The 13,829-nt window shown below is 39.4% G+C and overlaps 1 protein-coding gene across 7 annotated transcripts in view; it reads right to left on the minus strand.

Moving 5' to 3' along the window:
• The window catches only part of LOC127427268 (protein phosphatase 1B-like), a 66,403-nt gene that overhangs the window by 8,578 nt on the left and 43,996 nt on the right, over positions 1-13,829 (minus strand). For 6 of the 7 annotated variants that reach the window (XM_051674763.1, XM_051674764.1, XM_051674757.1 and 3 more), the window contains 4 exons: positions 4,071-4,916; positions 3,210-3,327; positions 2,533-2,644; positions 2,249-2,306 (listed from right to left, as the gene is read on the minus strand). In XM_051674763.1, the coding sequence (XP_051530723.1) occupies positions 2,249-2,306; positions 2,533-2,644; positions 3,210-3,327; positions 4,071-4,901 (1,119 nt within the window). In that variant the 5' untranslated portion in view covers positions 4,902-4,916. Of the gene's footprint in view, positions 1-2,248; positions 2,307-2,532; positions 2,645-3,209; positions 3,328-4,070; positions 4,917-5,867; positions 6,228-13,829 lie in introns of those variants that run through there. The other variant, XM_051674760.1, reaches the window with a different exon arrangement.

Here is a 13,829-nt window from a genome sequence, read left to right on the forward strand (position 1 = left end):
GACCTTACACTGCCCTTATGAAGGCTTTCATTTAGAGAGAAGCTGGATTGAAGAGTGTACCAAAAGTAAGCTGCCCTCCAGGTAAGTGGTAGCAAATGTGTGTTCGTCTGCATGTGTGCAAGTGTCCAAATACGAATAAGGTCTGAAGTGAATGAGATGCAAGCATCTTGTCAACACAGAACTTATCTCACAAGTGTCCAAGCCTTGGACCAATAAACTTGCTCAAATAAGTACTACCAAGATGCAGACATACACATACAAACCATTATGAAGAGGCTCAAGCAAAGGTGGACAAACAAAGTCAAGGCTTGAACAAAAAGCCTTGCATTTTCAACTTAAATGCAAAGGCACTGCTTTTAAAGATAGTGGTGTTTGGATGTTTAAACTGCCCTATCTTTACCGATAAAGACATCTGAGTACCAGTTACACTTCCCTAAGCAGGACATAACCTAAACACTTACTAAATGTATTGCTCTCAAATGATCAAGAGAGTAAACATATGCATGAAAGAGAAACCTAGACCTTCATCAAGACACTTTATTTATTATAAGGTGTGAAACATTAAAAGTTTTCTAATATGTCATGGATGGACTCAAGTCATAATGAAAACATACCTGCAAACTAAACCTCAAAAATTTACCATCAGGAGGGAATTGTTAGGACATATTTTTTCTAACCATACAAAATATGACAATATGACGTCAGTGTTAAATCAAATATTGCAAATTAATAAATTCCTTAAAATACATGTTCAACCTGAATAATCAGAAGCGGTTACCTATAAATTTAAATGAAAATCAACTAATTTCTTGTGATACGTATATAGGCCTACCTGTACTAGATCTAGAAAAGAAAAATAAACATATCTGATGTTCAGTGGCATTTTTGCCCTGAGACCTTATTCATTTCTGACCCTGGTTCGGACCAAACGCATTCTTGCGCTAAAAAAAAGCAAGATGCAGCGCTATGAATCAGGCAGAACGCAGGTCTCTCGAGATGCGTTTTAAACAGTTGAAGTTCTTTTACAGCGTCTAAAAACACAGCAAAACGTGGCAAAAAGACATTAATCTAGCGCATGTTTATTTGAAGGACGAAGGGAGCTTTATGAGGAAGCTTGAGCGAGGATGCACAGGTGGATTCTATGTGGAAATCTTTTGCGTCAAAGCACCTGACGGACGCATAAATTCTCCTCCCCTTCACATCTGACACAACAGTTTTAATTCATGTTTCACCGCAGTTTTAACAAACTTTAATTGTCACATAAAACGACAGTGCATCTTGAATTATTAGGATTTACTCTTAATATATCAATTAATGAAATTTGAACAACACAACGAAAAGCGCTCCAAGAAAATGCAGGTGCGCAAAGGCAACGCTCTGAAATGACGCTTCAATGAGCGGGACATTTCACTTGACAAATAAATTTCACTTGGATTCTTCCATCCTCGTTTCCTTTCCTTCTGTCTTTTCCTCATATCCAAAGAGGGAGCTGACAGGACATGAAGGAAAGGTTACAAGGAAAGGAACAGTTTTAGAAATGAGAAGCCATAGACGAGAGAGTCGCTGCACTGTTTCTTTGCCAGTTCCGCACTATATGTGATTGATATTATTGTTTCTTGTCATTGTTGTTGTTGTTTTTGATCAACAACTGACAGTAAAGAACATAAGCGATATTCAAATAGACATCATAAAGCAAGTTTGTGCGTTACTAATTGTGGCCATTTTACAATTTAAAGTCATATTCTTTATTAACAAATTCTGTGGATTACGTGACAAGTACGCTACAGTTAGAAAATCAGTTTTTACCATACACTGCAACAGTAAGGATACCTTACCCATGGTTTAGAAGCGCGATTAGAGCTTGTTTTTTGTCGCCCTTCAGAGAAACGTGCCGCGTCTGTCAAACACAGTCACGGTTGTGTGCATGCGTCCACCTATGCTTGAGCTGCTCTTATCACAGACGCGATCAGCCAAATAAAATGTTTGTTCACCCACTTAAGTTTACCAAATCTGTAAACTTCATGGATGTATATACAATAAAAAATGCCTAGATGTATAGGTTAATACACCTCCCATTTACACCCCCACCCCCAAAAAAGAAAAATGATCGGATCTGCGCGAATCACGTAAATGACCTATTCTGGATTCAAAACGGCAAAGTTTGCAGGTATGGAAAAGAAGACTCAAGTGACCTTTTGTTTTTATTTGAACTTCACTTATATGATCAAAACTATAAGGAAGAACTCACCCCATCTTCTTCTCTATGTGGATTAAGCCTGTTGTAAACAGCCTCAATTACACTGCGTCTAGAAGAGGACAAACAGACAGATTATAAACACTGAAAACCCTACAGAAGACAACTAATACTGGTAAGGAAAGGTTGTAACAGCCCTCTTTGTCCATGTCTTAATTTAGTCATTCATTTATTTAAAAGGAATAGTAGCGCAATTACAAAAATATGCTGCTTTGATCAGCAGAAATGTGATATGAGGACTGCAAGGACAAATGTTCGTGTTAATTTTAGATCCCTACTTGCTAGCGAGACCACCTCCTGGTGGCATGTTGGGGATGCTCTCAGGGCGGAGGTTGTGCATGATGTGGCTTAGATCTGGGATGCCTTCCTCCCCTGACTTCTCCATGATTTCTGCAGAGTGAAAAATGTGAAATCAGATTATACATATGATGGGCAGAAAGCCCTGCTAATGGAAGCCTTAAAATGGAACATTTCATCCACCATGACTGCTGAAGCCTTAGAATGGTGTAGGCATCAATCATCCCACGCTTACAGACACAGTGTGAGACAATAACGTCCAGATGGTGAGACAGAAAGTGGAAAACAGGATTCATCATAGCTGATCTAACAACATATCTAGTGGAAAACACTTCAGAAATTGTGAGGATCTGATCTAACATTCCCCATCTAGAAAAGATCCCATGAGCCTCCAGACAGTTCCGAACATGTCAGGATGTTGAGAGAGAAGAACCAGACAGGGAAGAGAATGACTGCAATCCAAACAGTACTTACACAGAGAGAGCAGGACACCAGCACTAAATATATTTTCAAACCCCTCTATGGCTAACATAGAGCATTAATGTCTGGTGTTGTTGACTTATGTTTTCAAATTACAAGATGGGAAAGCCTACATGGTTTACTCACATTTCCACCAGTGTAGATAAAGGGCAGTGAAGGACAGAGTGCTGTATCTTACCTTCCACCCGAGCCTCCAGCAACTTGTCCAACTCGGCCTCTTTCTTCACAGCCTCCTCCGATACTTTCGGTGCATTGGGGAAACATATCAGAACAACACTCATGTTGTCACGACTTCCCTGGTTAGAAAAAAAAAAAGATGGTACATTAAAAAAACTTTAAAAAAGGCTTTTCACTGGATTAAAATCCAACCTGATGATGCGTGCATGTGCATGTGTGTTTATAGTATGGCTTCTATTGTAAACCACTATAAACCAAGGCTGCCTTTTATTTAGCCAATATTTACCTCGGATGGAAATTTGTGACATCTATTCATACTTTAACACTAACCAGACCATCAAAAAGAAACATCTTCTAAGTTCAGTGTCTCAGAGTTTAGTTTCCAATGTAAGCATGAGCCATATATCATGACAAAAACATGAAGCAGGCTACAGAGACAGTCTAATAATGGAAAGCTCTGACATCAACTTGAGCAAATCCATCCCAGACAAAGTCCCAGGCTGTGTTCTAACATCTAGAGAGCTTGTGTCTACAGTCAGAAGACTTGCGTTTTTTGGTGGTACTAAAGGGTTTGGATTCTCAAATGCCATAAAAATGAGACCAAATCATCAAAAAGAAAGAAAAAAAAAGAGAGATGAAGCAATGAAATGCTTAAATAATGCAGCAGTGCGTGGAAAAGGGGAAGGGGATTTTCTTTTGGTAGAATTATGAGTTTCACATGCAGGTCTGTTTAACGAGTCTAGCAGGACTAAAATGCTTACATAAAGGCTCAACAATTCAGCTTGATAAACCCCACTGGGCTTTGGTTCAAGGCAAAAAACAAAACCAACACTTCTTGAGATGTCTGCTTCAATCTCCTCACCTTATGTAAACAGGTGTCCACCACAGAGTTGCAGACCTTCTCCAAGTCATCCCACACCTCCAGCCGAGAGCGCACAAAATCACACAGCTCCTCGTTGCTCATCACGTCCCAGATGCCATCGCAAGCAAGCACCACAAACTCATCCTCTTCTGAAACGCGTGGGATCTCAAACACCTCCGGTTCTGGAGATACCAGCTGCTCAGTGGGACCCTTCCCGTCCACACACTTGTAGTCATAATCCCCCAAGGCGCGTGACACAGCCAGAGAGCCATTCACCCTTTGGATCATTACAGAACCTCCTGCATTCTGAATGCGTTCTTTTTCACGTGGATTGCAGGGCTTGTGGTCTTGTGTGGAGAATTGCACCTGTCCGGCACGACTGAGAACAGCACGGGAGTCTCCGCAGTTGATGAAATAGAGGTGCTCGGGCGACATCAGCACTCCCACTGCTGTGGAGCCGCTACGGTCCATGCCGTTCCGTAGATCCGAGAAGTTGCGCATATACTCATCGATTTTCAGGAAGCCTGAGCGAATGCCGCTTTTAACACCCTCCACAGAGTCGGGGCCGGAACGGAAGTCCTCGCTGCTGGTTATGATGTGATCCAGCAGGTGTTTGGAGCAATAGTTGGCCACACGGGAGCCAGCGTGACCGTCATACACGGCAAAAAAGGACCAGTCGTCCAGGCCATGTGGCAAGCCCACTACAGCTGTGTGCGCATCCTCCATCTCCACCCGCCAGCCCTGCATGCTGCTCAGGCCGAAGCGCAGACCATTGCCTGCCCCATGAGCATTATGTTTCTCTGTCTTCGGCTTGTCCAAAAAGGCCCCCATGGCTCAGGACACCGTCTGCAAGAGGAGTGTGCAAAGATGCTTCACATGACAAAAAGCAGTATTTGACAATATAAAAAACAGTAAATATTACAAAAATATCTGCAATGTAATAAAGTGCCTTTTAAGAGGTTAACAATCTCATTCAATCATAACATTGCACATGTTACTGGCAGTTTAATCCACCTTCTCCTGGCCTTCCAGGAGATCAGCCAAACACTTGAGCAGCAAGCATGCACGCCAGCAAAGCCGTAGCACTGACATGAATGATCTTTGGCCTTACAGTAAGTAATCAATCCTCTTTTGTGTACCTACAACACAGTGTCTGCATGAATTTATGAGAATGAAAGCTGAGAATTTGATAACTTATACTGAGTTACTGACATGTTTGTGATCTTAAGGCTCTTGCAACAGCAGATATAAACAAGATACTAAACAGACAAACTTTGTCTTTATTGGGTACACATGAACTTCAACTTATTCATGCGATTATCTAATCAGCCCATCATGTGGTAGCAGTGTAATGTATAAAATCATGCAGAGATGGGTCAGGAGCTTCAGTTAATGTTCACATCAACCATCAGAATGGGGAAAAAATGTGACCTTTAGTGATTTAGACTGTGGCATGATTGTTGGTTCCAGACGGGCTGGTTTGAGTATTTCTGTAACTGCTGATCTCCTGGGATTTTCACAAACAACAGTCTCTAGTAGAGTTTGTTGTGCAACGTGATTAGGCTAATTATAGACACGGACGCTTCAAAAGCGGGTTTAAAACATCAACAGAGAAAAGCCAAGGTATGTATACTACACACATTATTATTATTGTCATGGTACAATAATTCAGTCATTTAACACAATACATTTTATTATAACAAATCGCTGCACTGGGTAACTGCATTGCAAGGTGGAGAGAAGGTAACATTAGAGTTAAGATTAAATGTTACAAAGTCAAGGATGTAAACTGCTTACCTTTCCTCTTAATATGCTGTTTTGAATTTGTTGAGGGGCGTCCAATTTGTTCCAGTCAGGTTATAAACATGAGCGCTCAGAAGAGGGTTTTTTTTCTAAGTGAATTTCTAAGTGAATTATCAGTAGTAAATCAATCATTAATGCCTGAGTTTTTGCTTTTGGTCAGCCATTCGCAACTTCGCTTGCTTCAGAAGATCAAGTGCAAGCACATTATATTGCGTGAATTCATGCCCACAGGAACAGTTTTATAGTTTTCAGTTTTATAATTTTTTGACCATAAAGTTTCCCAAATTTTCTCCGTTCTGACAAAATGAACTTCTGTCCAAGCTTCCTAATTTTATGACATAGTTACTGTGTGTGGGTGTGTGTGTGTGTGTGTGTATGTACATTATTTATATATATACATATATATATATATATATATATATATATATATATATATATATATATATATATATATAAAACGTACATCTGACAGTATGATAAAATATATACATCTGAAATATAAATTTGATATTCATGAGAGGGCACACTGTTATATAATACAATGTGTTTATGTGAGGGTACATGGATATATAATAAAGACAATGTCATTTTAAAATTACATTTAAAAAGAACGTAATTGAGAATGTAATTACAAGAATTGAGATGAATTTCTTTCTATCCCTTTTCTCTCTCTCCCTTTCTTGTACATCATTCATAGATTTCATGACAATAAAATACAATATTTTCAGTAGTGAAGCATACAGTCACTATTTGGCTTTGTAAGGCAGTGTTTTATGTTACTGCTAAACAAACACATGACCAGTTATGATTTAATTAATATTTTTATTAATTTCAGATGGCAATGGCATTGAAGAAGGTACCAGTGTGGGAGAAATGTATTAAAGTATTGCCATGGAAAGTAATAGCCTTCTTACTAAAGTTCAGCACTATTTTGCATTGAGTGGAAACAACCAGCGAGAGGCAGTTCTGTGGGTGAAAACGGCTTGTTAATGATAGAGGTCAGAGGAGAATGGCAAAACTGATCCAAGCTGACAGGAAGGTGAGAGTAACCCAAATAAACACGCATTACAACAGTGCTATGCAGAAAAGCATTTCTGAACGTACAACACATCGAACATTGAGGCGGATGGGCTATAGCAGAAGACGACCCCTCCGGGTAACACTACTGTCAGCTAAGAACAGGAAACTGAGGCTGAAGTGGGCACAGGCTCACCAAAACTGGACAGTAGACAATTGGAAAAAACATTGCCTGGTCTGACAAATCTGGATTTCTTCTGAGGTACACAAATGGAATGCCCACTGCAGCCTCAGTTTTTTGTTCTTGGCTGACAGAAGTGGAACCCAACACTGTCTTCTACTGTTGTAGCCCATCCGCCTCAAGGTTCAACGTGCTGTGCATTCTGAGATGATATTCTGCTCACTAGAATTGTACAGAGGGGTTATTTTAGCCTTTCTGTCAGCTTGAACCAGTCTGGCCATTCTCTGTTGACCTCTCTCATCAACAAGGCTTTTTCGTCCACAGAACGGACACTCACTGGATGTTTTTTGTTTTTGGCACCATTCTGAGTAAACTCTAGGGACTGTTGCACGTGAAAATCCCAGGAGATCAGCAGTTACAGAAATACTCAAACCAGCCCATATGGCACCAATAATCATGCCACAATCTAAATGACTGAGATCACATTTTTCCCCCATTCGGATGGTTGATGTGAACATTAACTGAAGCTCCTGACCCATATCTGCACGATTTTATACATTACACTGCTGCCACACAACTGGCTGATTAGATAATCACATGAATAAGTAGATGTACAGATATACATAATAAAGTGGCCGGTGAGACCACCCTTATGCTAAAATGCTTTAAATTATTACATTGTTTTACATCAGTCTACACTCCATACCCCATAATGACAAAGCAAACGCCAGACTTTTGATAACTGCAAATTTATTATAAAGGAAAAACAGAAATATCACATTAGTATAAGTATTCAGACTAGGGACGTGCGAGACTAAACGGCTCTGATGCTGCTAGTCGACACTGGAATTACTAGTCGGTTAATATTTCCCCCCATTAAACTGATCATAATTTTTACACATTTACGTTTGGCTGCACTTAAATTACTGTCATATTAATGTTACATATTTCAAATAGAATAATACAAATATGATTTAAAAAAAAAAAAAGAGGATATCTGGAGCAGATATAATTTCACCTCAGGCTGTGCGAGCTTCTTCCCTCTCTCACTCGTGGCGCGAGCAGGAAAATATCCTCTCACTAGACAAGCAAACTCTGCAAAGTAGTTATGAAATCACTTCGGTGGTGCGGGAATCGGCTTTCCAAATGGTTGAAAGTCCCTATGGATGTTTTCACATTTGAGTCTTCTTTACATCTGTGCACGCATGGATGTTATTTTTCCGCTGAGCAGGCTTTTTCTGCTGATTAAGATGGCTATTTTCAACAAGGTACCTACTGTTAAACTATCTTTTATTCTATGTACAAGTTTAGAATACTTTAGGTTTATTGCAGGCTATATCACAGGCCTATTTTTTCTATCCTATAGCTACTTTTTTATTTTATTTTTATTTTACATCGTAACTCTTATTGTTTGACGTTCTTTACCGAACAGCTGTCATATTAGATCAATGGTTAATGCACGACTGCACATTGAGAAATACTCGCAACTTTTCAGCGCATTTTCTTCTCTCTCATAGATTTGGCTTACTCTACCTGTTATTTTCAACAATGTCCTGACTGTTTTAATATGTTAAGTAACTTTTACTTGGTGATTTCCATTTAGAACAGGCTTTTAGGGTTGTTCCATTGATCCTGCACTATTCATTCAATTGTTTTCAATAAATATTCGCTAATGTTGATTCAGTGAATGCATGTCATGCTCTATATTTAAAGTACAATGATCATAATGCAAGGCGAGCACGTCGCAGATAAATGCCCCTTTTCAGTGGAATTTAGTGTCGGATTTGGAATAGATTAAGTATTTTAAATGGGTCGCATAAAAACATTTTACTTTTTTACTGTTTTCTGAAGGTTGGTTTCTCTTTAGACTAGTCGACTAGTCGGTTACAAAACTTCCATTTAAACTACATTCAAATTAGTCGTAGCGCACATACCTAATTCAGACCCTTTACTATGACAACTGAAATTTAGCTCAGGTGCATCCCATTTCTTTGGATCATCTTTGAGATGTTTCTACACTTTGATTGGAGTCCACCAGTGGCAAATTAAATTGATTGGACATGATTTGGAAAGGCACACACCTGTCTATGTAAGATCTCACAACTGAAAATGCATAGAGCAAAAACCAAGCCGTGAGGTCAAAAGGAACTGCCTGCAGAGCTCAGAGACAGGATTGTGTCGAGTCACAGATCTAGGGAAGGCTACAAAAAATATTTCGGCTGCATTGAAGGTAGAGCTGGGTGATAAAACAATCTCAAAAATGGATCGTGACAAAATTTATGCCGATAACGATGATAAGCTCTGGACATTTTAACTTGATATGGATAAATCTAACAGCCTATCACACAGCAGAAATAAACACGACAACAGCCAGTCAGTCTGTAGTTTTTGGCTTGCACATTAAAGTACATGGCCATTTCCTACCACAAAGTTTCAGCTACTGGTGAAGGAAGCTCTGGAAACGAGGAGAAAAATGAGTGGAACCGGCAAGGGACACGAAAGCGACGGTGAAACCTAACTCGCACTATCCTCCAAAGCTGAGGAAATTGTTGACAAAAAAGGTAACAATTATATGGAAGTGGTTTATCTTTCTTCAAAATGACGAAGCACAGATTAAGACAGTCTGCAAAATATGTCGCTGGTTGGTGCAAACCAAGATGGGAAACACAAACCTTTTCCATCACCTGAAAAGGTACCATCCCAACGACCACACCAAGAGTATGAAAATGCGGGCCCATGTTAATCCGTCCACAAGTTTTAGCAGCGCTAGTGGGGCTGTACCAAAACAACAATCAATCGTGTCATCTTTTGCGGCCATTGCCCCTTATGAAAAGAGATCAAAAAGGTGCAAGGATAATAATAAGCACAGTTTCTTACTTTATAGCAAAAGACATGATGCCCCTGAGCACAGTGGAGAATGACAGGTTCAGGAAATTGATTAAAGTGCTGGACTCCAGGTTTGAACTCCCAAGCAGAAAATATTTTACCAAACAGCACTGCCTCATCTTTACAAAGAGTGCTGTGGAAAGCTGGAAATTCAGCTAAGGGACTTGAGATACTTTGCCACTACCACCGACCTATGGTCCAGCCGTACATCTGAGCCATATATGAGCCTCACCATTCATTACATCGACGAGGAGTGGGCTCTTCAAAGTAGATTGCTTGCAGACGGCATATTTTCCAGAGGACTATAGCGCCGAAATAATCTGTCAGGGTCTGGAGGATGCACTCGCATCTTGGGCCTTAGCAAGGACCGACAGGTGTGTATCACAACGGATAATGGGGCAAATATTGTCAAGGCTGTTTCACTTAAAGATTGGACTCGCCTGCAGTGTTTCGGTCACCGGCTGCATCTAGCCATTGGTAAATTAATAAACACATCTGAGAAAAGAGCTATGCCTAAATGTTAAGTTTTCAGCTCTGAAAATAGCACACAATGATGATTTACAATATTTCCTAATTGATTTTACAAGGCACATAATATCAGTGTTTAAGGCTGTTACATTGTTCATTATTCAGATATACTGTATATTTAAACTGGAAAATGTGCAGGCCTCTGCCAAGGAGGCAGTTCACTGAGGAGAGATGGTTAACTAAGTGATAAGGTTCAAGGCAACCTAACTTGTTTTGTTAAGGCAGATAAAGCATGTATGCACAGTTAAAAGTTTACGTTATGTTATTCTATTTTTGTTAATAAACTATTCTAAAATTTAATTCATGAACCGTCTGGTTTCTCCAGGCTTCAGTCATTGTCGGGATACTCTTCAAGCTGGCAACATTATCAAATTATATATCGTGATAAATATCGATATTGATCAATATGGAAAAAAATATTGTGATTATATTTTAGCCCTAATTGAAGGTTCCCAAGAGCACAGTGGCCTCCATAATTCTTAAATGGAAAAGTTTGGAACAACAAGAATTCTTCCTAGAGCAGACTGCCGGGCCAAACTGAGCAACTGGGGAAGAAGGGCATTGTTAAGAGAGGTGACCAAGAACCCGATGGTCACTCTGGTTGAGCTCCACAGATCATGTGTGGAGATGGGAAAAACTTGCAGAAGGACAGATGAAAACCTCTCCTCAGTACAAGACACATGAAAGCAAAATGTTTTGCAAAAAAGCACCTAAAGGACTCTTAGACTGTGAGAAACAAGATTTTCAGGTCTGATGAAACAAAGATTGAACTGTTTGGCCTCAATTCCAAACATCATGTCTAGAGGAAACCAGGCACCGCTCATCACCTGCACAATATAATCCCAACGGTGAAGCATGGTGGTGGTAGCATCATGCTGTGGTGGTGTTTTTCAGCGGCAGGACTGGGGGACTGGTCATAAGAAATTTAACGATTCTGGTTCCTTAACGGTTCCAGTAACGATTCCAGTAATTAGAAATAAATTTAGTACAATTCTTGTAAAAGATGTGTTTGCAGGTTGTTACTTACAATCCAATAATAGATCCTAACTATATTTTAAATAAACAAATCTAAACCAACAAAAATGTGATGGCACATTTAATTAATTCATTGATTATTTTATAGGAAAAGCAGTATGTTTTGCACTGTGGATTCAAAAGAACTGGCTCCTTTGAATAATTCTTTAGGGAATCGAACTGTACCGGTAGCACATATGTTTCGAGCTGTAGATTCAAAAGAGCTGGCTTGAGACTCGTTAAATAGGAATCAAATACACTGGTAGAGCTGTGTGTTTTATGCTTTAGAGTTAGTAAAGGGCAGCGCTGCTGCAGAAATGTTCTGCTGGAAACTAGGGATGTGCGCTACAACTAATTTGACTGTCGTTTAAACTGAAGTTTTGTAACCGACTAGTCGACTAGTCTAAAGAGAAATCAACCTTCAGAAAACAATAAAAAAAAAAAAAAAAAAAGTGTTTGCGACCCATTTAAAATACTTAAATCTATTCCAAATCCGATACTAAATTCCACTGAAAAAGGGCATTTATCTGCGACGTCCTCACTTTGAATTATGATCATTGTACATTAAATATAGAACATGACACGCATTCACTGAATCAATGTTAGCGAATAGTTAACAGACATATTTATTGGAAACAATTGAATGAATAGTGCAGGATCAATGGAACAACCATTAAAAGCCTGTTCTAAATGGAAATCACCAAGTAAAAGTTACATAACATTAAAACAGTGAGGACATTGTTGAAAATAATTAACAGGTATACTAAGCCAAATCTATGAGAGAGCAAAAAATGCTCTGAAAAGCTGTGCGTATTTCACCACGCGCAGTCGTGCATTAACCATTGATCTAATATTACAGCTGTTCGGTAAAGAACGATAACCAATAACAGTTACGATGTAAATGTTTTTTTTTAAAAAGTAGCTATAGGATAGAAAAAAAAAAAAACAGGCCTGTGATGTAGCCTACAATAAACCTAATGTATTCTAAACATGATGTGCACACAGAATAAAAGATAGTTTAACCCATTCAGCAGTCAGCACCTTGTTGAAAATAGCCTTCTTAATCAGCAGATTAAAAAAATGGCATACCTAGCCAAAAACAGTTATTTTCTAGGCTACTTAAAAGCATAATTTTTTTGGATGAGCAAAATTAACCATCGACATGGTCCAGTGAAAGACGGGACTTGACTCACCTGAGGCATCTATCCTGCGCTTGAAAAAGCCTGCTCAGCGGAAAAATAATGTACAAGCATGCACAGATGTAAAGAAGACTCAAATGTGAAAATATCCATAGGGACTTTCAAACGTTTGGAAAGCCGATTCCTGCACCACTGAAGTGATTTCATAACTACTTTGCTGAGTTTGCTTGTCTAGCGAGAGGATATTTTCCTGCGCGCGCCGCGAGTGAGAGAGGGAAGAAGCTCGCACAGCCTGAGGTGAAATCAAACTCTGTATCTGCTCCAGAAATCCTCTTTTTTAAATAATATTTGTATTATTAATTCTATTTAAAATATGTAACATTAATATGACAGTAATTTAAGTGCAGCCTCTGTAAAAATATAAAGCCAAACGTAAATGTGTAAAAATTATCATCAGTTTAATGGGGGGAAATATTAACCGACTAGTAATTCCAGTGTCGACTAGCAGCATCAGAACCGTTTAGTCGACTAGTCTCGCACATCCCTATACTGTTAAGAGTATTTCAGGACAGTGTTCCAGCCATATCAGCGGAAAATTGCACGCAGGAGAACCATTAACGGAACCGAAAGTCACAAAGATCATACAATTCCGGTATTTTTAAAAAAATGAAATCGGTTCTGAACAAGAACTGGTTCTCGGTTCCCAGCCCTACTGGTCAGGGTTGAAGAAAAGCTGAACACAGCAAACTACAGAGATATCCTTAATGAAAACCTGGTCCAGAGCGCTCAGGACCTCAGACTGGGCCTAAGGTTTACCTTCCAACAGGACAATGACCCTAAGCACACAGCCAAGACAACATAAGAGTAGCTTAGGGACAACTCTGTGAAATTCCTTGAGTGGCCCAGCCAGAGCCCAGACTTGAACCCAATCGAACATCTCTGGAGAGACCTGAAAATGGCTGTCCGCTGACAGTCCCCATCCAACCTGACAGAGCTTGATAGGATCTGCAGAGAAGAATGGCAGACAATCCCTAAATGCAAGTGTGCAAATCTTGTCACATAACACCCAAAAAGACTTGAGGCTGTAATCGTTGCCAAAGGTACTTTAAATTAAGTACTGAGTTAAGGGGTCTGAATAATTGTCAATGTGATATTTAAATTTGCAAAATTATCAAAAATCTGGTTTTTGCT

This window comes from Myxocyprinus asiaticus, chromosome 36 (genome assembly GCF_019703515.2).
Source record: "Myxocyprinus asiaticus isolate MX2 ecotype Aquarium Trade chromosome 36, UBuf_Myxa_2, whole genome shotgun sequence".
NCBI lineage: Eukaryota > Metazoa > Chordata > Actinopteri > Cypriniformes > Catostomidae > Myxocyprinus > Myxocyprinus asiaticus.